At 40.4% G+C, this 27,898-nt stretch overlaps 2 protein-coding genes and 1 long non-coding RNA gene across 4 annotated transcripts in view; 2 read left to right on the top strand and 1 right to left on the bottom strand.

The window, feature by feature from the left end:
* Positions 1-11,791, top strand: part of LOC131986774 (actin-binding LIM protein 3-like) — a 35,921-nt gene extending 24,130 nt beyond the window's left edge. The window contains exons 17-24 of one of the 2 annotated variants that reach the window (XM_059351880.1): positions 40-157; positions 764-793; positions 2,175-2,233; positions 2,431-2,497; positions 4,161-4,168; positions 5,545-5,625; positions 7,272-11,182; positions 11,218-11,791. In XM_059351880.1, coding sequence (XP_059207863.1) covers positions 40-157; positions 764-793; positions 2,175-2,233; positions 2,431-2,497; positions 4,161-4,168; positions 5,545-5,625; positions 7,272-7,385 — 477 coding nt within the window. In that variant the 3' untranslated portion in view covers positions 7,386-11,182; positions 11,218-11,791. Of the gene's footprint in view, positions 1-39; positions 158-763; positions 794-2,174; positions 2,234-2,430; positions 2,544-4,160; positions 4,169-5,544; positions 5,626-7,271; positions 11,183-11,217 lie in introns of those variants that run through there. The other variant, XM_059351878.1, reaches the window with a different exon arrangement.
* Positions 11,792-14,224: 2,433 nt separating this feature from the next.
* On the top strand, positions 14,225-22,794 carry LOC131986885 (uncharacterized). Its single transcript, XM_059352025.1, has 3 exons — positions 14,225-14,235; positions 20,231-20,283; positions 21,111-22,794. Exons 2-3 carry the CDS (start codon positions 20,276-20,278, stop codon positions 22,792-22,794), a joined length of 1,692 nt encoding a protein of 563 aa, XP_059208008.1. The 5' UTR covers positions 14,225-14,235; positions 20,231-20,275.
* A 2,403-nt stretch (positions 22,795-25,197) lies between these two features.
* Positions 25,198-27,030, bottom strand: LOC131987074 (uncharacterized). The gene is made up of 2 exons (XR_009395731.1): positions 26,410-27,030; positions 25,198-25,290 (listed from the first exon to the last, which is right to left on the bottom strand). It is a non-coding gene; the product is annotated as an uncharacterized LOC131987074 (long non-coding RNA).
* Positions 27,031-27,898: the final 868 nt, after the last annotated feature.

Raw genomic sequence — 27,898 nt, 5'->3', positions numbered from 1 at the left:
TTATTAACCCTTCCTCCCAACCTGTTCCTCCCCCCTCAGGTTATCGGCAGGTTGATCCTGAAGGAGGAGATGAAAGCTCAGAGGAGCAGCAGGTGTAGTTCCTCCTGCAGCAGCAAGGAGGCGCTCAACAACCAGGAATACAGCTCTCTCAACGGCTGTGAGTGAAACGACCAAAAAAGTCACAAAATGACCAAAAAACACGTAAAATGACCCCTAAAGTCACAAAATGACCAAAAAAAGTCACAAAACTATGAATGAAAAGTCACAAAATGATTTAGAAAAATTTGTAAAATGACAAAAAAGAGACACAACATTACTAAAACAAACTCATGAAAGACAATTTTTAACGTATTTTGTTTTTTTTTCATATTTTTTGGTCATTTTACATATTTTTTGGCATATTTAAGGTATTATTTTGTTTTTTCTTTTAGGTATTATTACGTATGTTTTTTGGCATTTTTAATCCGACAGGTTCCACATGATGTTGTTCCTCTAGACTTTCTCGACTTTGATGCAGATCAGATCACATTTTATGACCAATAAATGCAGAAAACCAGATTATAGTTGAAATGGTTCACATCCTGTAAATAATCTGCAGCTTCACTTCATTAGAACGGATGAAATAAACATCTGCAGCAGCTGGACGACTGAAATGTTTTCTGCAGAAACAGAAATTATGATGTGAGATTGTTGTTGGGATGTCTTTCCTCTCCTCCTCCTCTCTCCTCCTCTCTCCTCCTCTCTGCTCCTCCTCTCTCCTCAGCTCCCAGGTCTCTCTACAGTACAGACAGCGGTGAGTTCCCGTCTCTTTTGTTGGATGATTTTACTCTCTGGTTTGAAGTGAGTAGTAGAGCTCTAACAGAGAGACTCTGCTGCCCTCTGCTGCCTCCCGTTGCCCTCTGCTGCCCTCTGCTGCCTCCTGCTGCCTCCTGCTGCCTCCCGCTGCCCTCTGCTGCCCTCTGCTGCCCTCTGCTGCCTCCCGCTGCCCTCTGCTGCCCTCTGCTGCCCTCTGCTGCCTCCCGCTGCCCTCTGCTGCCCTCTGCTGCCCTCTGCTGCCCTCTGCTGCCTCCCGCTGCCTCCCGCTGCCCTCTGCTGCCTCCCGCTGCCTCCCGCTGCCCTCTGCTGCCTCCTGCTGCCCTCTGCTGCCCTCTGCTGCCTCCTGCTGCCTCCTGCTGCCCCCTGCTGCCTCCTGCTGCCCCCTGCTGCCCCCTGCTGCCCCCTGCTGCCTCCTGCTGCCCTCTGCTGCCCTCTGCTGCCCCCTGCTGCCCCCTGCTGCCCCCTGCTGCCTCCTGCTGCCCCCTGCTGCCCCCTGCTGCCCCCTGCTGCCTCCTGCTGCCCTCTGCTGCCCTCTGCTGCCCCCTGCTGCCCCCTGCTGCCTCCTGCTGCCTCCTGCTGCCCTCTGCTGCCCTCTGCTGCCCTCTGCTGCCCCCTGCTGCCCCCTGCTGCCCCCTGCTGCCTCCTGCTGCCCCCTGCTGCCCCCTGCTGCCTCCTGCTGCCTCCTGCTGCCCTCTGCTGCCCCCTGCTGCCCCCTGCTGCCCCCTGCTGCCTCCTGCTGCCTCCTGCTGCCCTCTGCTGCCCTCTGCTGCTTTTTATTTATAGTGTTATTCATTCTGGAGAGTTAAAACTCTTTGTGAGCATTAGAATGGCCTGTGAGAGGCACTCACACCTGGTCTGTTGGTCCTTATTTTACTTTGAAAACCAGTTTGTTGGTTCTTATTTTACTTTGAAAACCAGTTTGTTGGTTCTTATTTTATTTTTAAAACTAATTTGTTGGTTCTTTTAGAGTCTCCTCTTTACTGGCATGCCTACTTTATTTAATAGGATTACAGCTTTATTTTAAACATGTAGAATATCAACATTTTATTTTATAACGGAAATGTCCGTAACTGATGATCCTTTCAAGGACCGTCTGAAAGTTCAAACTGACGATAACGTCTGTTTTTACAGTTTCTGTTCAAGATAAACGGAGGATTTTTTTAAAAAGAAAACATGTTTCAGTCCCGCTGGCGGAAGCAGCGTTGATAAATGTATTTTTAATTTCTCCACAGTGTGATGTTCTCAGAAACGATGTGATAAACTAATCCACCAGCAGCTGTCAGTAACCTGCTGCTGGACATTGTGTGTGTTTTATATAATTTTTACACAGTTTCTGTGTTTTTGTTTGTCCCTGACAGACTCGTACGTGGCCAAGTCGTCGTCTCTGCCCGGCTACGGCAGGAACAACCTGAACAGGGTGAGAAACCTCATCCATCATTCTAACTCATGTCTCAGACAGGAATAATCTGAACTGAAGAGGTTGGATGGTAAATGATGCAGAGACGTAACCAACATGAGTCAGTGTGATGAATGATTTAATATCCTCTGTTTCTGATACAATAACTGATGTTTTCTCTTCATTATATTAATAAATAATGTTCTGTTGTTGTGCAGCCGGGAAACGCCGGAGCAGATTATTATCAGTACGACAGCAGTAACGACGTCAACTGGCAGATCAGAGGTCAGTCAGCCTCACCTCCTCAGACACACTGTTACTAGCTGCTACTAGCTGTTACTACCTGTTACTAGCTGTTACTAGCTGTTACTAGCTGTTACTACCTGTTACTAGCTGCTACTAGCTGCTACTAGCTGTTACTACCTGTTACTAGCTTCTACTAGCTGTTACTACCTGTTACTAGCTGTTACTAGCTGTTACTAGCTGTTACTACCTGTTACTACCTGTTACTACCTGTTACTAGCTGCTACTAGCTGCTACTAGCTGTTACTACCTGTTACTAGCTTCTACTAGCTGTTACTACCTGTTACTAGCTGTTACTAGCTGTTACTACCTGTTACTAGCTGCTACTAGCTGTTACTACCTGTTACTACCTGTTACTAGCTGCTACTAGCTGTTACTAGCTGTTACTACCTGTTACTAGCTGTTACTACCTGTTACTAGCTGTTACTAGCTGCTACTACCTGTTACTACCTGTTACTAGCTGCTACTAGCTGTTACTACCTGTTACTAACTGTTACTAGCTGTTACTAGCTGTTACTAGCTGCTACTAGCTGCTACTAGCTGTTACTACCTGTTACTAGCTGCTACTAGCTGTTACTACCTGTTACTACCTGTTACTAGCCGTTACTACCTGTTACTAGCTGTTACTAGCTGCTACTAGCTGTTACTAGCTGTTACTACCTGTTACTAGCTGTTACTAACTGTTACTTCCTGTTACTAGCTGTTACTAGCTGTTACTAGCTGCTACTAGCTGTTACTAGCTGTTACTAGCTGCTACTAGCTGTTACTAGCCGTTACTAGCTGCTACTAGCTGTTACTAGCTGTTACTAGCTGCTACTAGCTGTTACTACCTGTTACTAGCTGTTACTAGCTGCTACTAGCTGCTACTAGCTGTTACTAGCTGCTACTAGCCGTTACTACCTGTTACTAGCTGTTACTAGCTGCTACTACCTGTTACTAGCTGTTACTAGCTGTTACTACCTGTTACTAGCTGCTACTAGCTGTTACTAGCTGCTACTAGCTGTTACTAGCTGTTACTAGCTGCTACTAGCTGTTACTAGCTGCTACTAGCTGCTACTAGCTGTTACTAACTGTTACTAGCTGCTACTAGCTGCTACTAGCTGTTACTAGCTGCTACTAGCTGTTACTAGCTGCTACTAGCTGCTACTAGCTGTTACTAGCTGCTACTAGCTGCTACTAGCTGTTACTAGCTGTTACTAACTGTTACTAGCTGCTACTAGCTGTTACTAGCTGCTACTAGCTGTTACTAGCTGCTACTAGCTGCTACTAGCTGTTACTAGCTGTTACTAACTGTTACTAGCTGTTACTAACTGTTACTAGCTGCTACTAGCTGCTACTAGCTGTTACTAGCTGTTACTAGCTGTTACTAGCTGCTACTAACTGTTACTAGCTGCTACTAGCTGTTACTAGCTGCTACTAGCTGCTACTAGCTGTTACTAGCTGCTACTAGCTGTTACTAGCTGTTACTAACTGTTACTAGCTGTTACTAGCTGCTACTAGCTGCTACTAGCTGTTACTAGCTGTTACTAACTGTTACTAGCTGTTATTATTCACTGTGCTTTACTGTGATTATTTAGCGTTGTCTACTGTTATTCAGAGCTGGCAGCAGATGACTGATGTGTTTTTTCTTCTTCTCTTCTTCCAGAATACAAGGTGAGACTGATGCTGGTCTGGACCAAACTGACTGTCAGTGGGGGAGATGAGTCTTTGTGAAGCTGCATGACTCATTTTATTAAATGGAAACTGGGAGAAAATCACATTTCCACAATTTTTTTGATATTTCTCATTATTCTACCTCCTCCTCCAGTTAGCACCACATCAGAAAGTGGAGATCAGAAAGGAACTCAAACAAATTAAGGAGTTTTGGAGCAACTCCGTAGCAACTATTTATCATTTTCAGAGTATCAGAGTGATTGAAAAAAGGACAAACAACAATTATTTTTTAGAGTTAAAACACTTAAAATAGATTCAGACTTTGTCACACTTTTATTAAGAGTATTTTTGTCATATTTGTGAGTGACTGTAAAACAACTGGCATGAATTCTCAAATGTCAACACCTAAAACATGACAGGTTATTCTCAGCTCAATCTGAAATCTGCTACAAAAAAGGTTCCAAAAAGAAAACAATGATTTGTCCAAAGTCAGAAACAAGAAGCCTGTCAGTACAAACAGGTTTTGGTTAATCTCTTCCTCAGAGAAATATTTATATCTAATTACTCTCAAATAAACTCAGAGACATTCATTCAGTTTCTAATTAATTTCAGCCTGTTTTTGTTTTTAAGTGCTGCTGCTGCTGGCGGCCACTAGAGGACGACAAAGATTTATGAATTGTTTTTGTCGTGGTGCTTCAACATTCAAACTCAAGCTGCTTTATAAGGATTAGAATAAATAAATAAATATTATGATAATAAGCTTTAATTATTTAGCACTTCTGTTGTTGTTACTCAGTTCTTTACAAAGAAAATGAAACCAGACGGAGCGGAGGAGGAGTATGAGGAGTTAGAATCAAAACAACACGAAGAACACAAACTTCCTCAGTAAACAATAAATGTAATGCACAAACAATAATGACATCATAATGATGACATCATCAGGGAGAGTTTCTGTTTCAAAGGAAACCAGCGGAGCTTTTCACAGTAAAACCCACAGAGTAAACAATGCAACTATGGATATCTATAGTATCCATGTAGAAACAGTTATTGTTCTCTAGATATCGTATATTCTTACAAAAACTTTTTTACTTAGTAAAGATACGATAAAGTAATTAAGTTATATTTCTGGTTATATAAATATTATATATGTATATTTCATTGAAGTAATCATCATGTTTGATTATTTATTTTGTGCTAAACTTTTCATTGTTTCAAACTGTTAAAAACTGTTTGGAAACATTTTTATCTGCTTCTTATTGTGACAGTTTTTTCATTTTACAAGATACAAAAAATACAAAATATATAGTGGCAAAGTTTCTTTGTGCAACAAGTTGAATGTGTGTGTGTGTGTGTGTGTGTGTGTGTGTGTGTATCAGATCTACCCGTATGAAGCTCTGGTGGTGTCGGTCAGAGGACCTCAGCGTCTCCCGGCTGACGTGGATCGAGCTCGACTCGAGGTGAACCATACATACGTATATATACATATATGTGTGTATATATACACATATATATATATATATATATACATATACATAGAAATATATATACACATATATATACATAAACATACATATACATACATATACATATATATACACACATATATACACATATATATGTACATATATTTGTGTGTGTGTGTGTATGTATATATATTCATATGTATATATACACGTATGTATATATACATATATACATGTTTGTATATATATATATTCATGTATATATATATATATATATATATATATATATATATATATATATTCAAGTGTGTATATATATATATATATATATATATATACATATACATATAAATATATACATATATACATATACTCCTCACCAGGTCCAGCTCCACTCTTCCACATGTATAAAGTTGATAAAGTATAAATAAGTTCCTGATGAAGAATCTGATGCTCGGCTGTGTATCTTGAGTCTAGTTCTGTCTATTTCTGTCTCGTTCTGACTAGTTCTGACTATTTCTGTCTCGTTCTGACTAGTTCTGATTATTTCTGACTAGTTCTGTCTAGCTCTGTCTAGTTCTGACTAGTTCTGTCTAGTTCTGTCTAGTTCTCTCTAATTCTGTCTCATTCTGTCTCGTTCTGACTAGTTCTGTCTAGTTCTGTCTAGTTCTCTCTAGTTCTGTCTCGTTCTGACTAGTTCTGTCTAGTTCTGACTAGTTCTGTCTATTTCTGTCTCGTTCTGACTAGTTCTGACTAGTTCTGACTAGTTCTGACTAGTTCTGTCTAGTTCTGACTAGTTCTGTCTATTTCTGTCTCGTTCTGACTCGTTCTGTCTAGTTCTGACTAGTTCTGTCTAGTTCTCTCTAGTTCTGTCTCGTTCTGTCTCGTTCTGACTCGTTCTGTCTAGTTCTGACTAGTTCTGTCTAGTTCTCTCTAGTTCTGTCTCGTTCTGTCTCGTTCTGACTAGTTCTGTCTAGTTCTGACTAGTTCTGACTAGTTCTGTCTCGTTCGGTCTAGTTCTCTCTAGTTCTGTCTCGTTCTGTCTCGTTCTCTCTCGTTCTGTCTCGTTCTGTCTCGTTCTGACTCGTTCTGACTCGTTCTGTCTAGTTCTGACTAGTTCTCTCTAGTTCTGTCTAGTTCTGTCTAGTTCTGTCTCGTTCTGACTCGTTCTGACTAGTTCTGTCTCGTTCTGTCTCGTTCTCTCTCGTTCTGTCTCGTTCTGTCTAGTTCTGTCTAGTTCTGTCTAGTTCTGACTAGTTCTGTCTAGTTCTGTCTAGTTCTGACTAGTTCTGTCTCGTTCTGTCTCGTTCTCTCTAGTTCTGTCTCGTTCTGACTAGTTCTGTCTAGTTCTGTCTAGTTCTGTCTAGTTCTGTCTAGTTCCGACTAGTTCCGTCTCGTTCCGTCTCGTTCCGTCTCGTTCCGACTAGTTCTGTCTCGTTCTGTCTCGTTCTGACTAGTTCTGTCTAGTTCTGACTAGTTCTGTCTAGTTCTGACTAGTTCTGTCTAGTTCTGTCTAGTTCTGACTAGTTCTGTCTAGTTCTGACTAGTTCTGTCTAGTTCTGACTAGTTCTGTCTAGTTCTGTAAAGCTTCCTGAGGCTGTGATTCTCCTCTCTGACGTCTCCTCCTCCTCCGCCTGCAGCGTCACCTCTCACCGGACGACTTCCTCAGAGTCTTCGGCCTGAACATGTCTGCCTTCGACCGCCTCGCTCCGTGGAAGAAGAACGAGCTGAAGAAACGGGTCCGACTCTTCTGAAGCTGCTCCAGTCCCTGGAAGCCTCTCTCTCGCTGAGGACACATCAGAGCGTCCCTGTATCAAATCAAATCAAATCAAACTTTATTTATATAGCGCTTTTCATACATAAAAATGCAACACAAAGTGCTTTACAAAAAGTAAGAAAAAACAAACAATAAAAATGACAAAACCCACCCCTCCCTCCCCCACATACACATCTGTAGGTATACATACACAAACATGCACACACGCATTTAGTCATGCACGCACACAAACACACTCAGACTCACACACAGCACATATTGATTGACAGTGTAGAGACATGGCAAGGCTCCGAGGATCCAGATGAGGAAAAAGCAACCTGTGGGAGCCTCCACACTGAGAGGTGGCAGAGCCCACGGCCATAGAGGACGCCATCACAGAGACCACCAGGACCCGGGTAGACCACCAGGACCCGGGTAGACCACCACCAGGACCCGGGGAGACCGAGGCGGACTCCACACATGGTGCAGAGCCGCCCAGCCCCCCGGGCCCAGGGAGTCCCCAAGACCACATCCCCACGGGCAGACCCAACACACCCCCCAGTGAGGAGGCCCCCATGAGGAAACACTGGAGCTAAAGACTAAAAGACTAAAAGACAACAGGACAGAATAAAAACTAAAAGACTAAAAGACAACAGGATAAAAAACTAAAAGACTAAAAGACAATAGGACAAGATAAAAACTAAAAGACTAAAAGACAACAGGACAGGATAAAAACTAAAAGACTAAAAGACAAGATAAAAACTAAAAGACTAAAAGACTAAAAGACAACAGGATAGGGTAAAAACTAAAAGACTAAAAGACAACAGGATAGAAAATAAAAGATAAAAACTAAAATACAACGGGAATAAATAAATAGTAAAATAATCAGTTAAAAGCTAGACCAAACAGGTGGGTCTTGAGCCTCCTTTTAAAAACATCAACAGTCTCTGCGGTCCTGATGTCCTCTGGCAGGCTGTTCCAAAGGCGTGGGCCATAATGGCTGAATGATCCTCCCCGTGGGTTTTAGTTTTAACTCTTGGAATGATTAAAAGGCTGGTGCCAGAGGACCTCAGGACCCGCGAGGGTTGATATGATAAAAGCATATCAGATAGATAAGATGGCCCAAGACCGTTAAGACATTTAAAAACTAATAAAAGAACCTTAAAGTCGATCCTAAAACACACGGGGAGCCAATGCAGTGATTTTAAAACCGGTGTAATGTGCTCTCGCCCTCTGGTCCTCGTCAGCACGCGTGCGGCTGAGATGTGTAATAATTGTAGGTTGTGGATGCTGTTTTTGGGAAGACCAGAGAGCATTACCGTAGTCTAAACGACAAGAGATAAAAGCATTACAGTAGTCTAAACGACAAGAGATAAAAGCATTACAGTAGTCTAAACGACAAGAGATAAAAGCATTACAGTAGTCTAAACAACAAGAGATAAAAGCATTACAGTAGTCTAAACAACAAGAGATAAAAGCATTACAGTAGTCTAAACAACAAGAGATAAAAGCATCAGCACCTCCGTGCTGGCCTGGGAGAGAAACGGGCGGACTCTGGCTATGTTCTTAAGATGGTAAAAACTTATCTTTGTTGTATTTTTAATATGAGGAATAAAACTTAGCTCAGAGTCAAAAATGACGCCCAGGTTCTTTACACATTGTGAGGTTTTAAAATCTTGTAGTTTTGGTAAAAGTTTCTCTCTCTTGCCATCAGGACCGATGACTAAAACCTCTGTTTTGTCCTGGTTGAGCTGTAGGAAGTTCACTGCCATCCATGACTTGATATCTAAAATACAGTTTAAAAGGGAATCAATTGGCTCAGTGTCATCAGGAGACACGGCGATGTACAGTTGTGTGTCATCAGCGTAGCTGTGGAAGCTGATGCCGTGTCTCCTGATGACGTCCCCAAGGGGAAGCATATACAGATTAAAAAGAATTGGACCTAAAATTGACCCTTGGGGAACCCCACACTTGATTTCATGTGTTCTGGAGGAGCATGTATCCATACTTACAAAGAAACTTCGATCTGAGAGATAAGAACTGAACCAGTTAAAAACAGTACCAGAGAGGCCGACCAGGGTTCGGAGTCTGTTTAATAAAATGTGATGGTCTACGGTATCAAAGGCGGCGCTGAGATCCAGTAGAACCAAGACTGTTAGTTTCTGTGAATCTAAATAACACCTGAAGTCATTTAAAATCTTTAAAAGAGCTGTCTCGGTACTGTGGTTCATTCTAAAACCAGATTGATATTTCTCTAAAATGTTGTTTCTATTTAAAAAATAATTTAACTGGTTAAAAACCAGTTTTTCGAAAATTTTACTTAAAAATGGTAAGTTGGATACAGGCCGGTAGTTATTTAAAATGTTGGGGTCTAAATTACTCTTCTTCAGAAGGGGCTTCACCACTGCCGTTTTGTAGGCAGTGGGGAAGACACCCGTCTGAAGAGAGCAATTCACAACATTTAAAATCTGTTCCTCAAAGAAAGCATAAAATGATTTTAAGAGCGATGTGGGAATTGGATCTAAAAGGCAGGTTGTTGGGTTTACTTGGGAGAAAACTCGACCAAGTGTCCTTGCATCAACCAGGGCAAAACTCTCCAGTGTTTCCTCAGATAAGAGCGATGGTTCAGGTGTGTAAAAAGTTACATTCTGGGATAAAAGACTGGATCTGATACCATCGATCTTACTTCTGAAGTGGTCTGCAAAGTCCTCGCAGAGGGCCTCTGATGTAGCGGCCTGGTCCTCTCTCACCACGAGACGAGACCACCATCTCGTTTGGCTTCCAGACATTCATTTTGGACTCTGGTATTAATGCCATTAATTGTACAGTCAGTCAGGTTGTTGCTCTCTCTCACACACCAGCCTGGTCTCACAGGAATCTGTGAAATAGCCACGGATTCGCTTAACTCAAAATCCGTGGAATAGCCACGGAATCACTCAAATTTCCGTGAAACTGACACCGATTTGGCTACAATGCAAGTTAATGACATTTATATCCCGTGGCTATTCCAACATACAAAGTGATTATGTACATTCACTGAGTGAATATTTAGAAAATAAAACATATATTTCTTGCTAGAACTGTCCGCCATGTTTTTTGTTCTGACCGCCGGGACCTTGAAAGTCACGTGACTTGGAACAAACCAATAGGAACAAATATCCATGGAATAGCCACAGGATATGACTGTCATTAACTTGCATTGTAGCCAAATCCGTGTCAGTTTCACGGAAATTTTAGTGATTCTGTGGCTATTCCACGGATTCCTGTGAGACCAGGTTCCACACACACACGCACATCTGGAAAACATCAAATGAAAAGACAGTGCAGGTTAGCTTACTTATGACTAGCCATTTTGTAAACAAAAATAAAAGAAAAACACTGTCAACTTTTTACGGAAAAGTACGGGCTCAACCGTAAGAGAGCTATATGTTCAAAAACACAACTTAAAGTTAAACCAGCCCTTTGTAGTGAAAATAAAGTCATTGATATGGAAAATGACGGAGCTCATAGCTGCTGCACCGACCAGGGAGCCACGAGGGTCCGACTGCTGCTGCCCCGCGGGGTTCACCACCCTAAACCGCAGGGGTGCTGCGTTTAATGACTATGGGACAAACAAGCTTGCGTGTTGAGAGATGAGTTTTTATATGGCAAGTGGAATCAAATTTCTTATAAACTCCGTTACATCTCGTCTTCTGAGGACGTGTCGGCCGTCTAAACTCATGTGAAGTCAGCTGGACGGAAAATGGTGAAAATAAAAAACCCAGAGTGGAAGGAGAGGAATTGGAAGGAGAGGAAGTGGAAGGAGATGATGGAGAGTCTGAAATCAGCAGACGGAGCTGAAACCAACAGGAAGAAGAGGAGGAGCTTGGACCAGCAGGTGGCGCTGCAGACTGACGGCTGCTGGATCCAGTTTTACTCTCATAAACGGAGAATATTCTCTTTAATATTAGGCAAACATGTTGATTTATTTGACCTTTCACCCCAAAAATGTAGTTACTGCTCTCAGTTTTTGCTGTAAAAGGATTTAATAGTAATACACAAACAGAGTGCAGTAACTAAAATGTTGTTGTCTTCTTTCAGCTTTTATATTTAGTTTTCAGTGAATAAACGTTTTCAAATTGATTTTGTTATCAGTGAATTTAAAAGTTTTAACAACTCTTCAAAGATTTCTGTATTTTAGACTAAATATTATAAAGTTATGTTATATTTAGGGCCACGGGGCAATCGCACCGAGCACTGTTGTTTTACTGTGGATTTTTTCTTCTTCCTCTTCCGGACGCAATTTCGTCCCGCTATAAATTTTATATCAAAATGTGCGGTTTGATCGGGATCAGTATGCTATTACTTTTCTCTACGGAATATGAATTTTTTGCAACTTAAGCCGCATTGAAGTGAATGGGACAGCTGAAAAAAATGAGGGAAAAAGAACAATAATTGTAGATTTTTAAACGTCTACTTCTCCGGCATAATTTCACCTAGAAAATGTTAAGATTTGGAGGAAAAAACTGATATAAATGCTAATGAAAATGGATTCAATGTAAAGACTGCACATTTTGATGTATTCATATGGTTTGACAGAAAAACGTTGAAATGAAAGAAGCTGAAGTTAAACTGAGAAATGTTTTCTTCAATTACATTTTACTCAAAATTCAGAGAGACTGAACATTTTATTTTCATTTTCCAGCTTTAAAGGAACCAATCTGTGCTTGTATTGATTTAGTACTTTGGCTTAATTCATCTTTCAGTTTTTAGCTTAATCAAATTCTTTCCAAATTCTGTTCTCAAATGTACCACTTAAAAATATTTACAACTGATAAAACAAACTTTAGTTACTTTTTGAAATTTCCATACCCACTCCTTACACTGTCATAGATAACAAACCAAGCCTATAAAATGATCTTCTTGGCCGTGGAGAAAACAACAGTACAGATAATAGAAGGTGTGTCACAGTTCTGCACCACATCCTGCTGCTAATACTTTTCCGCTCCAACCGCCAGCCTCTCCCACCTTACCAGCCAAACTTTAACCAAATCTCAAAGTGGTAGAGGGTGTCAGCTAAGGGACATAAATACACTAGAAGAGTTCCTCAAAGTGTTCTTTCCACCGTCTGAGGACATCCCCAGGTCGGGTCAGAAGGTCTCCTCCCCCGCTGAACACAGCTTGGGCCAAGCCCTGCTTTCCCTTCCTGAGTCGCCTGACGGTTTTCCAGAACCTCTTTGAGGCCGACCGAAAGTCCTCCTCCATGGCCTCCCTGAATTCACCATGTTCAACATGTTCAACATGTGGGTGAACATGTTGAACATGTTCAACATGTTCAACATGTTCACCCACATGTCAAACATGGTGAACATGTGGGTGAACATGTTGAATGGTGAACATGTTCACCCACATGTCAAACATGGTGAACATGTGGGTGAACATGTTCACCATGTTGAACATGTTCACCCACATGTTGAACATGTTCAACATGTTCAACATGTTGAACATGTTGAACATGTTGAACATGTTGACCCACATGTCAAACATGGTGAACATGTTCAACATGTTCAACATGTTCACCCACATGTTGAACATGTTGAACATGTTCAACATGTTGAACATGTTCAACATGTTGACCCACATGTCAAACATGGTGAACATGTTGAACATGGTGAACATGTTCACCCACATGTCAAACATGGTGAACATGGTGAACATGTTGAACGTGTTGAACATGTTGAACATGGCCCATTCTGACTCCATGTCCCCAGCTCCACCCAGGATGCTGGAGAAATTCTTCCGGAGGTGTGAGTTGAAGACCCTGCAGACAGGGGCCTCCGCTAGACGTTCCCAGTTCACCCTCACTACACGTTTGGGTTGCCAGGTCTGTCCAGCAGCCTCCCCCACCACATGATCCAACTCACCACCAGGAGGTGATCAGCTGACAGCTCTGCTCCTCTCTTGGAATCTCCCAGAAGAATTATAGAGTCTCCAGGTGGTACCCCTTCCAGGACACCACCAGAGACTCCAAGAAGGCCGGGTACTCCGAACTGGTGATCGGTTCATAAGAACAGACAGAGACCTTCTCCTTGCAACTTGCATCCACAAGGAGGCGACCCTCTGGTTCCTCGGGGAGAACTCCAACACAGCGGTACTCAGCCGGGGGCTTGTGAGTACGCCAAGGTACTCCAGACCCGCCCGGCGCCTCTTTTTTTTTTTTTACACATGCCGGGCGAGGTACACTGATGTATATGTTCCCACTTCATAAGGGTCTTTGAATGTATAAATATGTGGATAAAAATAAAATTTGTCTTATTCACCAAAAATCAGTACACCTCCTTAAAGAATAAATACAAATAAATAAAACAATAATACGGCACTCTTTGCATATGACCTGTTCTTGTTTTGTGTGACTTGCCTTGAACCCAAAATGGCAATAAATGGAACTTTGGACAAAACTGTAAAATTGATATTTCACTCTGTACAAACTGATGAAACTTTCAGCTGTTTAAACTGGTTAATTTTTAAATAGTTCTGGAGTAATTTTCCCCCTTCACTCCACTTCACTTCTTGTTTTATGAATGGTTCCTCTGAGATCATTTGACAGCACATTTTTAGAAAGCATCTTTTAACAAGGTAGTTGTAAGTGCTTTCTATTATTTACCATCTAATGTAACATCTGATTAGACACAGAGTCATTAAGACCACATGTTTTTCAATAATTCACTGCTGTCGAAGTGACTCAGCTGTTTGTCTCCAAATCCGTTTCTGTGAAATCACGTGACTTCAGCTGTGTCCCTCCCCTTTCTGCTGAGATAAAACCTCTTTTCTGCTTTCTTCCTCCTCACCATCAGAGATCAACAACTCAGGTAAGGACACTTTCAAACAGGAATGATGAGATACTTTAAAATGTTAAGATTTGGAGAAAAAAAATTGATATAAATGCAAAAGAAAATGTATTTGATGTAAAGACTGCACATTTATTTGATGTATTCATACAGTATGATAGAAAAACATTTACATTTTGAGTAAAAATGTAATGAAGACAACATTTCTTAGTTTAACTTTAGCTTCTTTCATTTCGAGAGACTGAACATTTTTTCTCATTTTCAACATCATCTCCTTAAAGAATAAATACAAATAAATAAAACAATAATACGGCACTCTATGCATATGACCTGTTCTTGTTTTGTGTGACTTGCCTTGAACCCGAAATGCTTTCATACAATGGATGGCGATCTGATTCTTGGGACAAGCCCCTTGGCCTCGGCTGTGTTTTAACTCATGGATCAAACAGTAATTAATGTGTCAATCACTGGAAGCGTGAGACACGCGTCTCACTGAGATGTTTTTATGCACCGGGTCTCTTTTTGTCACGTTGAGTGATGTTTTTTTGCATATGTATATTTTTTTGCATATGTATATCTGTTAAAATCACACAAATATCCCGTTGTATATGTGTTTTGAACCAGATCTACGTTCACTGATCAACGCTGCCACTCTGCCTTTGTTCCTGTGTCACCACACGCAGATTCATCTCGCTCGCAACAGTGTACTGAGACTTAACTTAATCAATATATAAATTGTTGATTTTGATGTCCGAAAAGTATGTTTCTCCGCAAAAGTGCTTTTGTTCATATGATCAGCTGTGCATAATTTATTTTGACCACACATGCACACCAAGTGGTAGGCACGGGTCTGTGGAGGAATGGTGAATCTAAAAATAAACTAGACATCTGAAAAACGTTGAAATGAAAGTTAAACTGAGAAATGTTGTCTTAAATCACATTTTTACTCAAAAATTTAGAGAGACTGGATTTATTCTCATTTTCCAGCTTTAAAGGAACCAATCTGTGCTTGTATTGATTTAGTACTTTGGCTTAAATCATCTTTCAGTTTTTAGATTAATCAAATTCTGTTCTCAAATGTACCACTTAAAAAAATATTTACAACCAGTGATGCCGGTAACGCGTTACTCTAATATGACCACTTTTTTCAGTAACGAGTAATCTAACGCGTTACTATTTCCAAACCAGTAATCAGATTAAAGTTACTTATCCAAGTCACTGTGTGCGTTACTATTTTTTGTCATTTTCCTTAGTAAAACCATATATTTGCTTTCTTCTTGCGACTCGGGGAGCGACGTCGATCGGCGGTTTTGCAATCTATTTTGCGGGTAAAAATGGGTTTGGGTGGGTGGATAAATTTGGGCTGTTTTCGGATCAGTTCTGCGGGTTTTTGAAGCCGAAACACGGGCACTTCAGATCCTTTTTCTGAGACCCTCTGTTCAGCAGGCAGCAGTCTCACTCACACACACACTACAGCTCTGGCTGACGTCCCCCTAAACTCACAACACACACTCCCACTACCTTCAGGCTCCGTTAAGTCCATCAGTAAGGATGACTATATGGCGCTTTATATCCAACACAATCATGATCTAGTCTGTCCTTAGCCTACAAAATAAAGTTTGAGAAATGTCTGCATGGAGCACAGCTGCTTACAGGTGTGCAGCTGACAGGTGTGCAGCTTACAGGTGTGCAGCTTACAGGTGTGCAGCTGACAGGTGTGCAGCTTACAGTGACAGTTTCCTCATCGCTACCTGAGCCACCATCCGATCCTCCTCCTTCAGTTTTTGCCCGTACGCGCCCGGTATCTCATCTCTTTCTCTCTTGCGATTCACACAGCACAGCTGGACAAAGTGCTCTATAACTGCCGTTTATATGCAGCAGTCAATATGATCGCTATTGGCAGTCCGGGGTATAAATGTTCAGAGTTTGTTTCATTTTAATATATTACTATATATAAGTTGTAAGCTTCAGAAACCATCAAACACATATATTTAGGAAAAGTCGCCGACTGAGAGACATGTAGTTTTAATGTAAACAAAGTTATTTATAAAAGAAAAACCCAAACGGTCTGTGAGACTGTCTTGGCCGTTCTAGTTCACTGTGTACATGAGAAACAAGGCAAAACTATTTTGGGCGGTTTTTTGTGCATTCTCGCGGTTTTTGATGAGGTTTTGGCTGGAAAATCTCGCTGTCACCAGGCAACACTGCGACACGAACGTTAACAACCATGGAGGGGAGAGAGAGATACTGTTAAAAATACACTTCCAATAAAATGAGTATTGGCAATTTAAAACTGGTTGTCATTTTTATGTTGAGGCGGCGAGGGGTTGTTGTCGGCAGCTGCTGAATGTAACTAATAAAGTAACTTGTAATCTAACTTAGTTACTTTTAAAATCAAGTAATCAGTAAAGTAACTAAGTTACTTTTTAAAGGAGTAATCAGTAATCAGTAATCGGATTACTTTTTCAAGGTAACTGTGGTAACACTGTTTACAACTGATAAATATTAAAACAAACTTTAGTTACTTTTTGAAATTTCCATACCCACTCCTTACACTGTCATAGATAACAAACCAAGCCTAAAAAATGATCTTCTTGGCCGTGGAGAAAACAACAGTACAGATAATAGAAGGTGTGTCACAGTTCTGCACCACATCCTGCTGCTAACTCCTACAGCAAATACTTTTCCGCTCCAACTGCCAGCCTCTCCCACCTTACCAGCCAAACTTTAACAAGGGTGTCAGCTAACGGAACTAAATATACATGCCAGGTATGGTCTGTGGAGACTGTTCTCTGGTCTGAATGGCGGCGAGGCTCAGGGTGGGAGGTGGACAGGTCAAACTAACCAGGACTTTCACCATTTACATCATTTATTTCCTACTTAAACTGTCTTTTAGAGCCTCAACAGGAACTATTTGGCCCTAACCTTAGACAAGTGCTGACGGAGCACAAATTCAACCAAACCAAAGCTTTGTTTTACAACCTTGAACTGTACGTGTATGTTTAATGACGTGTGTGCTGTGTTTGGAACTATCGCTCATGGGTCATTATGGGTGGTGTTGACAAACAACCTATTGTGTCGTTTAGGTTAGAGATCGTGGAGGACAACTTTATTCTTATTTACAGAACAAGAAGAGGTCAAACTACTTAAACAGAAAATAAGGTAAATAATTTTAAAAAAGAGTAAATATTTACAAAACCAGTTGTTGTTAACATTGATTTCTGATAGTTAATAAGTAGGAGGAGGGTTATTGTGTGGCCATACATGTCTGCTGAGAAGCAAATCAGCAGACAGACAGACCAATGGGGGAATTTTATGTAGGTGTATGTGTGTGTAAGTGTGCGTGTACTTTATATTTATAAGTGCTTGTATATATGTGTGGATATTTCAGGGAGGAAAAAATAGATGTGTTGCAAAGTTCTGTCGAATTGGGATCAGGCATTTGTAGGTAAATTTTTGAATAAATGTAGACCAGGTTTTGTTGAATCGGGGTATGTTGTGATTAATTGATGGTAACATTTTTTCCATTAAGATTTGATCTATTAACAGATTCTTCCAGTGTGTGATGTTCAGTTTTTTCTTGTTTTCCAGTTCAGGAGGATTGTTTTCTTGGCTGTAAACAGTGTAGTTATGGTGTAATTATGTAATTGTGTCGATGACATGTCTCCTGAGAGGCAGAGTTGAGGGCATAGAGGGATGAGGGAGTCTAATATTTGTGATAGATGATCTGTGTCTAACTGGTGTCCAGTACCAGAAAGCATGCATGTAATTGTCTGTGGTGTGCTGTGTGCAATAGGTGCATTGATCTGATGCAGTGAAGCCCATTTTATGTAATCTCTCACCTGTGTAGTGTGTTCTGTGGTTAACCTTGAATTGAATAAGTTGTAAATTTGGTATTTTGCAGTGAGTGAAGTTATTTTCACATATTAGTGACCAGAAATCTGTATTAGAGTGATGGAGAGATCCTGTTCCCACTTAGAGGTTGGGAGAAAAACTGAAGTGTCAGTAGTGTTTAGAAATGTATATATCCTTGAGAGTAATTTAACAGAGCCGGAAATCTTTGAAAAGTAATTTATGATAATTGTTTGGTCTTGAGTGTTAAATGTGTTGTTGATTTTAGGAGTAATGGTAGACTTGATCTGAAAGTATTGGAGATATTGACTGTTACAAATGTTGAACTTTTGGATTAGTTGTTGAAAACTGATGATTTTGGAATCCTGTACAATATGGTGGAGATGTGTGATACCTTTTTGTTTCCATGACATGAAGTTTAATGGTTTCCTGTTTATTGTAAAATCTGGGTTGTTCCAAATTGGTGAACGAGTGGATGGTGCAACCATGGAGCCTTTGATAAGGAATATTTTCCACCAAGCTGTCAGAGCTGAGGCTGTGGAAATGTTCTGGAAACAGGTGTCATTTTTAATTGTTTGGCTGAAGAATGGGAGGTCTGAAAGGTTTATGTTCTTGCAAAGTGCCTGTTCGGTTTCCAACCAGTGTGAATCGTGATGTGAAGGGGTGAGCCATTGTTTTAGATATTTTAATTGACTTGACAGGTGATATAATTAGTTAGTTGGGTGCATCTAGTCCTCCTTGACACCTGGGGGTTTTGTAGTGTTGATGGTTTTATGCGAGGTGTTTTTTCCAATAGAATTGAGATATTGCTGTATTGAGGGAATTAAGCCAGGGTAAATTTGGAAGTGAAGGGATCATGGTGAAAAGGTAATTGATTTTTGGGAGGACTGACATTTTTATTGTTGAGATTCTTTCTGACAGTGAGATTGGTAGATTTGTTCAGCGATTGAGGTCATTGTGTATTGATTTGTAGCCTGGCTAACACCAGACTAATCTCAAATGAGGGCTAGTCTGGCAACGAGCAGTGTATTTCCCCGTAGAGGAGGTGTGGTTTACGATCCTCCAGAGCCGTTTATTGGACGCTTAGAATGTCTATCAAAGCGTCTGTAGGTAGCTCTTAGCCAATCAGATCAGTTATACCAGATGACGTAGTAGAGCAACAGAGATGGATGTTTGTTGTGTGTGTGTCTGTGAGAGAGTGTTGCTGCTGCTTTGCTTCTCCAGTTCTCGCTTTCTGACAGATTATTTATTTTCACGCTTTATTCCCCCTCATGTCATTCAGCCACACATCCACTGATTTTATGGGCAATAAACAAGCTGCTGGGGGCCTCTGGGGGCTCCGCTGTCCCCCGGCTCGGAGCCAGATCACCGGCTGGTATCAACTTTTGCTCTAAATAAGGCAATGAAGTTGTTGCACTGCTCCTCTGTAATGTTGGAGAGTGAGGGAGTTTGTGGATTGAAGAGATGATTTATAGTGGAGAAAAGTTGATTGAGTTGCCAGGTCTGTTATTGTTGATAAATGAATAGAACTGTGACTGAGCATCTCTGAGGGCCTTTGAGTCGGCCTCCTGGTGTTCAGGGTAGACTAGCCTGTCCACAGTGAGTCCTGAGACGGCGTTTAAAAACATGACCACCTGTCCACCCAGCTGCCACTGATCACCAGCCAACCCACTGTATAAACCCCTGCATCATAATCACTCATTGACAGATTGTTTGACGGTCTCATGCGAGACTTTCAGCACATACCTTCTGACTCTTCCTCGTTTCCCTGTTAACGCCTGAGCCTTCTGTCCCCAACCACTAATTCTGCCTCCGCTCCTCCTGGTTTCTGTCTTCCTGCATCGACCAGGTTGAGTGAGTTTACCTGTTTATACTTACAGGTTGCAGCGTCGGCTGCAACGCTCTGTTAACTGTTGTGTGTGTATGCTGTCAAACCCACCTCACTGTCCTCACCTGTTGGATGGTTGGGTTCACCTCACCTGGGTCCTCAGACCCACAGAGACTCTGATCTGTTCTGCTGAGTTGAACTGTGCTGCCACTTGCCTGTCAGCTGATTATCTCCTGCCGTATATAAACTGGTCTGTTGTCGGTTGAGCTGCAATTGGGTGCAAACTTTACCTGTAATAAGGTGGAGTTTACTGACTTGCTTTTCTTTCGTCCACAGAACATTGAAGGAGCTCCGCCCTCTTTCCTCTGTAAAACTGTTACCATGGCAACGTGAGTAACTAATGTATTCGATTTCGATTGTTTTATTCCAAACATTTGATGAAAAACTGCTGGATCAAATTAACTTCATAATTAAAGAATTTACAATATGAGATTATAATTAGACTGAAAAGTGAAAAGTGTTAGTTAAACACAATCATATAAACAGTTAAAATCAGGTACTTTAAGAAACAGAAAATGTTTTTACGAACAGTTTAAACAGACACCATTAGAAGTTTAAAGTGCTCGCCTGGTGAGTGAGCTTCTTCCGGGGTTATTGATTCATGGTACTAAATTCACTATGAATCAATTGGGACCTTACTTCGGGTTCTGGGAGCATCTGGTTGAGACAGGAATATATTGGAAACAATCGAATATCGGTTCAAATGTGAACAGTAACCCAGTAACAACCGTCATTACTACATTTCTACATTACTAGATTATTATTTTAGTATATAAGTATACTAGCTAAATAGTATTATGTATCACATTACAGAAAAAAGTAAATAGTCATAAAACAATGATGTAATGGACTATCCTCCTGAGATGTGAGATTTTATTTGGTAGCATTTAATTCATTAATCAGGGATTTATAGGACCTGATAACTATGAAAACTATGGATTGTCTTTTTACGAGAGTAGTTTAAAAAAAAGAAGATTTAAGAAAATTGGCCTATTTGACTTAATGCAAGTTTGTGCCAGTGTAACAGTATAAAACCTTGGGATTTGTTTTGTGCTTTGTATTGGGGGCCCTGGTATAAAGACACCAGACAGCTTTAATGAGATGATTGTAGTGATGGTTCTGCAGTTTTTGAGTTCATGTTTTTACTTTTCTACAGGGAAACCTCATCCAAACATGACCACATGTCCTGCAAAGATCTGATCCAGTCAGGATCTCCTGCTATCTTCCAGCTGAGACCAAAGAAAGAAACCATGGGAACTCTAAGAACAATGACTCTTGGTAAAAGAAATTCACACAAGATAAACAAAACCATCTTACTTGTGGGTGAAACAGGAACAGGAAAATCTAAACTGATCAACGCTCTGGTGAACTACGCCATGGGAGTGAAGTGGGAGGATGATGTCTGGTTTCAGATCGTAGAGGAGGAGGAGAGTCAATCAGAGAGTCAGACATCAGATGTGATGGTGTACCAGATCTTTGGTTTTGAAGGTGAAACTCTGCCCTACTCTCTGACCATCATCGATACTCCTGGATTTGGAGACACCACTGGCACCGAACAAGATGTGATCGTCAGTCAACGATTATTTGACCTGTTTTGCTCAAAAGCAGTTCATCAGATAAATGCGGTGGGTCTGGTGCTGAAAGCCAGTGAGAATCGACTGAGTGACCGACTGAGGTACATCTTTGAGTCTGTGGTGTCTCTGTTTGGAAAAGACATGGAGAAGAACATAGTCGCCCTGATCACACACTCAGATGGAAGAAAACCTACAAATGTTCTGAAAGCACTCAAGAATGCAAACTTTAAGTGTGCCAGAAATGATAAGAATCAGCCTGTCCACTTCCAGTTTAATAACTGCCAGGAGGAAGACAGGTCAGAGGAGCAAGAAGAACTTCAACATGCAGATAAAATATCAATGAAAGGCATGAGTCAGTTCACAGACTTCCTGGAAAAAACTCCACCTCAAAAGCTGGAAAAAACGGTGCACGTTCTGATTGAGCGAATCAGACTGGCAGCCTGCATCAACAACCTGCAAGAGAGGATCGAGTTCGTTGAACTGAAACAAGAAGCAGTCAATGATAATCAGGAGCGTCTGAATAGATATAAACAAGAGATGGAGGGCAATAAGGGATTTACTATAGAAGTAGAGGAGGTCTACAAAGTAAAAAGAGCAGTCAACAGAGAGAGGAGGTGGTGGTGGCTTTGGTTAAACTACGGAGGAGCAGTCTGCTGTACTGTCTGTGAGGAGAACTGCCACTATCCATGCACACTGACCTGGTATCCAGAATACTGTGAGGTCATTAAAGATGGCCGCTGCACTGTGTGCACTGGGAAGTGTCCTGAATCAGTTCATGTGAAAGAACAGCAATGCCTTACATGTGAGGGAGAGTGTCGTGATTCAACACATAAAACTTTCTGGATCTATACGACCGAGACAAGAACAGTTCAGAAGACCGAGCAACAAATGAAAGAGAAATATGAAAAGGGCAAAGCAGAAAGTGAGGAGTCAACAGACCTTTTGGAAAATCTGAAGAAGGAAATAGAAGAACTTCAGAAGGAAAAGGATGAGTGTCTGGAAGAGGCCTATCAGCATGTCCTCAGTCTGGAGAAGAACGCCCTGAATGCTAATTCACTGTCAACTCATGTCCACCTGGACTTCCTGATTGAGAAGATGAAGGAGAAAGGAGACAAAGAGAAGGTCCAGAAACTGGAAGAGATGAAAAAACAAATGGATGAAGATAAAGGATTCAAAGCAGCGGCGTGGTACGGGTTTGGCAAAACAGCAGCTAAAGCAGCATTTCAGAAAGTAAAACAGACTGATTGTGAGCAGACAGCTGTGTAGGACAGGAGGTCTACACTGGATAAATCTGTCTCATTCTGTATCTAAAGGCTGTGATGGTGATGTCATAGTGAGAACTATAAATGTTAGATGTGTAGTTCCTCTGTGGGATGTAATGATGTTTGTTCTGGTAGTTTAATGGATTTTAAGGATTTATTCTGGTGTTGACAGAAGTAAATAACATACAGAATATATACATATAAAGCATTTCAACATGTGAATCAGTTTGTCCAGAAGAGCTTGAAGTCAGAGAGAAATATTCTGCTGTGTTGAACCCAACAACAATCCAACTTTAATGCTGCGTTCACACTTGGAGCAGCAGCTTCAGGTCACCTTCAGTGGAAGCTCTGACATGAAGCTGAACGGTGACTCAGTGGAAAACACTCCAGTCATGAAATGTGATTAACTTTTATTCAACCATGTATATTATTATAAGATGGGATGTACTCTTATTTAACCACCATATATTACTATAAAATCAGATGTACTCTTATTTAACCACCATATATTACTATAAAATGGGATGTACTCTTATTTAATCAACGTATATAACTATCAAATGGGATGTACTCTTATTTAACCACCATGTATTACCATCAAATGGGATGTACTCTTATTTAATCACTGTATATTACTATCAAATGGGATGTACTCTTATTTAACCACCGTACATTACCATTAAATGTTACCTGCTTGTATTTGATGTAACCACAGTATATCACTATTAAACCCTGGTGTCTTCATGTGTTTGCATGCTTGTAGTGACTAGTTGAACTATGTTGATGACCTGTTCCAGGTGGGAGGCTTTGATTCATTTCTATTGTAGCTGAATGTACTGACAGTAGATCAGAGTCAGAGGGGAGCTGCTTCCAGTCCACCTCTTGCTGTTAACACACTGATGTCTGTCTGAAGGTGAATAATTACTAATAAACTCTGTGAAATCACTTCACTGGATCATCAGCATCTTTTTCTCTCTGTTCAAGTTTCTTCTCTGAACGTCTGTTTCTCTCTGTTGGTTTATTGTGAGCAGCAAGAAGAGAAACACTCATCTTTCATTAAAGTGGTCGCTGTACAACTGGAAAGTATATCAGTGATGAATCTGCTCACATTTATCACCAAATGTATAAAAATCATCATTTAGTGGTTTGAAAATGTCTCAACACGCCCTCTGCTGTTTAAAATCAGCATGAACCTGCAGAGCAATGCTCAGATTTACTGTTCACTTTATTTATTGTGCACAAGTTGATATGAACATAGAACATATAGAAACTATAGGAAACAAAACATAAAAATATCATGTGTTCACATTTAAACTGCCAGAGTTTAACTGCCAGCTGGCAGCCGGCTGGTCTCGCTCCATGTTCCTATTCTACTTCCCGCGGCGGTTTCTCTTTGTTTTCTTAATGAAAATCACATCTTTGTAATAAAACTGACGTGTGATTACATCTTTGGCAGCTTTGATGACAATAAGATGCTCCTGAGTACATTTTGATCCTGATACTTTAGTAGTTTAACTTAAGTTTTGAATGAAGGACTTTTACTTGTAGTGGAGTAATTTCACAGTGTGGTATTCATACTTTTACTGCAGTGAAGGATTGGAATACTTCTTCCACCATTAGATTCTAAGACGAATCCAACCAATTATTTTCTCGTATGTTTGATGGCGATAGATGCAATTGCCAATTAAACAAACATGGCCTTTGGTGTGTGGTCTAATCCCTTTGCTGGTCAATGAGTAGCCTAGTATTGTATTGCTTCAAATTGAAGTAATCACTAATTAGACAAGAATCAATTATAATTGAACAGATCAGAAAACCAGTCTTTAACTTCTTTCAACATGTTGTCTTTCCCTCCTTTCTGTTGGGTTTCATTAACATTTTACCAGCATCTTGCAGCTCAGAAGCATCTTATGACTCTTTCCACCAACGGGAGGATCTGAACTGGGAACATTCCAGTCCCAGACCAACTTCAGGAACCTGGAGGCCGCCTCAGTGCCTAAATGGATCCACACTGGGGAGATTCATGTCCAGTTGACCTCCTGTCCTTGTTCAGCTGAAACATCCCAAAGTACCTCCTGACCTCACACGGCCCCAGGTTGTTGGGTTATGTAAAGCTTTCTGGGCTGAATTTCTACAATGATTAACTAGTTGTCAGTGGATTTAACAACAATGTTATTTAAGGTTAAGATGAAATGGTATTGCGACAAAGCCAACATGAATACTCATCAGTTGTTGGAGAGTTAGTTAAATTACTTGGTGAGGAAATATGGACAAAAGAAGCCTGACACTCTATAGTCAAGTTTTCATTCAAATGTTAAATAAAAATCCAGAAAATCAGCAAAAGAAATTGTTTATGGACACAAGAAGTGAATGAAATAAGAAAAAACATGCCGACAACATGGAAAAATTGATGTTAATCCCATTTATTGAAATCAAGTAACATAACAGCCCTAACAAGTCTAAGCAAAAGAAATGTTAAATGCCATCAGCTATGGAAACCCTGAAAGGCAAGGTGAGAAAAAAACATTTTCAGGCATTGTTGACCAAGTTTATCTTGTACATACAAGAAAAACTTGCCAAAGGTCTTGGTCAGTTAGGCATGAGGAGTCATTATTTACTCCAAAAAATAAGCAAATGAAACATTTTACCAAATAAAATAAAGTTCTGGGCCCGTAAAAGAGGTCAACTAAACAGAACTTACTCACAGTAAACACAACTGACCTAACAAAGAACAAACAAAGTGAACCGATATAAAACAGTTGTACATTAATATTAGCTTCCCATTTTGTTCCCCTTTTTATTCCTGTAAAAAAGGGTCTGCTAAATGACTAAATGTAAATGTAGCTGCTAATTTGGCCCAAACAAGTCTATGTTAACCAGCTGTTTAATATTAGCTGTTAGTTTGGCCAGAACCAGTCTATGTTAACCAGTTGTACAATATCAATATTAGCTGCCAATTTGGCCCAAACAAGTCTATGTTAACCAGTTGTATGATATTAATATTAGCTGCTAATTTGGCCCAAACAAGTCTATGTTAACCAGTTGTATAATATTAATGTTAGCTGTTAATTTGGCCCAAACAAGTCTATGTTAACCAGTTGTATAATATTAATGTTAGCTGTTAATTTGGCCCAAACAAGTCTATGTTAACCAGTTGTATAATATTAATATTAGCTGTTAATTTGGCCAGAACAAGTCTATGTTAACCAGTTGTATAATATTAATATTAGCTGTTAATTTGGCCAGAACAAGTCTATGTTAAACAGATGTCCAACATTATAATTTGCTGCCAAGTTGTCCACCACCACCAGGTTTTGGTCAGTTAGGTACGAGGAGTCATTTACTCAAAAAATAAGCAGATTAAACATTTTACCAAAGAAAATAAAGTTCTGGGCCTGTAAAAGAGGTCAACTAAACAGAACTTAATAAACACAACTGACCTAACAAAGAAGAAACTAAGGGAACCTATATAGACTGGCTGATGAATCCAAACATTACCAATTAAACTATGAACAACAATCAGAACAAAATCCTTACTCAACAAATGTTGAGTTTATTTAAACATTAACAAAGAATGAAAATACTTCATATAATGTAAATCAAGAACCAACAAACATACCTAAACAATGAAAGAAGCTCCCCCAGACATGGTGAAGAGTGGTAGAGTCCAATATAAAACTTCTCCTGCTCCAGGTTTCAACCTTTGGCCAGCAGACAGCCAGGAACCAGTCTGGTGGGTGGAATCAGACACTGGTGAGCTCAAAAGAAAGAAAAGTTTAGGAACAGACTGTACAAAAGTTGCTTATTGTGCACGCTACAACAAGAGACCCTGTCACGGTCAAATAGATAATGTGTATATGAAACACAATCTATGTGTCCTGTAAATTATTAGTACTTAACTAAATGTTTGAAACAGAACCCATTCACGTACAGTCATGGAAAAAAAATGTCAGATCACCTTTTTCTTCAATTTCTTGTTAATTTTAATGCTTGGTACAACTACAGATACATGTGTTTGGACACATATAATAACAATAGCTGATAAGAGTTTAATTTAAGAGTTAATATCTAGACATTTTCCATGTTTTTATTGATCATGATTTTGGTTATTATCAAGAATGTTTCCATGACTATAGATGTAAAAATGACCAAAAAAGGACACAAAATTATCAAAATAGACACAAATTGACCAAAGGATCTGAGGTAAATGCTCCCCAGCAGAGCAGCGTTGGAGTTGGAGCTGATATCTAGACATTTAACATGGTTTTATTGATAATAACCAAAATCATTACCAAGAAAACCATGTTAAATGTCTAGATATCAGCTCTTACATTAAACTCGTATCAGCCATTTTTGTTGTCATTATATTTATCCAAACAAATGAACCTATAGTTGTACCAGGCATTAAAATGAAGAAATTGAAGAAAACAAGGTGGTCTAGTATTGTTTCCATGACTGTATAATGTGTGGAAGAAAGGATATGAATGGACTTAAGACAAACTGCATGAACAAAAGAAAATAAAGTGCGGATGCAAGAGTTTGCCACTTTTTAAGATGAACTGGAGCCAGGTCCCAGGGGCCAAGGCCTGGCCACCAGGTGAGCTCCCGTCCCGGTCTGGATCCAGGTGCCTTGACGTCCCTCTGGCAGGTTTCTCCAGCTGCCTTGGAACTGCATCTATGGGGTTTGAATCGCTCTTAGTCTGGCCCCTCCCCTGGGACCACACGGCCCCCAGGATCATCAGGGCTCACAAACCCCTCCACCACGTTAAGGTGGCGATTCATAGGAAGGGATAAAAATAAAAGTTAACATTAGCTGGTACCTTCTGCCATTAAAAGGCACTATACTAACCAAATATAGAAAGTTAATATTAGCTGGTACCTTCTGCCATTAAAAGGCACTATACTAACCAAATATACAAAGTTAATATTAGCTGGTACCTTCTGCCATTAAAAGGCACTATACTAACCAAAAATACAAAGTTAACATTAGCTGCTAAATTAGGCCATGACAATTCCATGTTAAGCAATTACACAATGCACATTTTAGCTGCTAACTTTGGCCATAACAGGGGCTATACAAACCAACCAACCATAGTTTTAATATTAGC

Source organism: Centropristis striata, chromosome 15 (assembly GCF_030273125.1).
Source record: "Centropristis striata isolate RG_2023a ecotype Rhode Island chromosome 15, C.striata_1.0, whole genome shotgun sequence".
NCBI classification, from domain to species: domain Eukaryota; kingdom Metazoa; phylum Chordata; class Actinopteri; order Perciformes; family Serranidae; genus Centropristis; species Centropristis striata.
The sequence above is the reverse complement of the archived record's forward strand: the minus strand, read 5'-3'. Positions and strand labels throughout refer to the sequence as shown.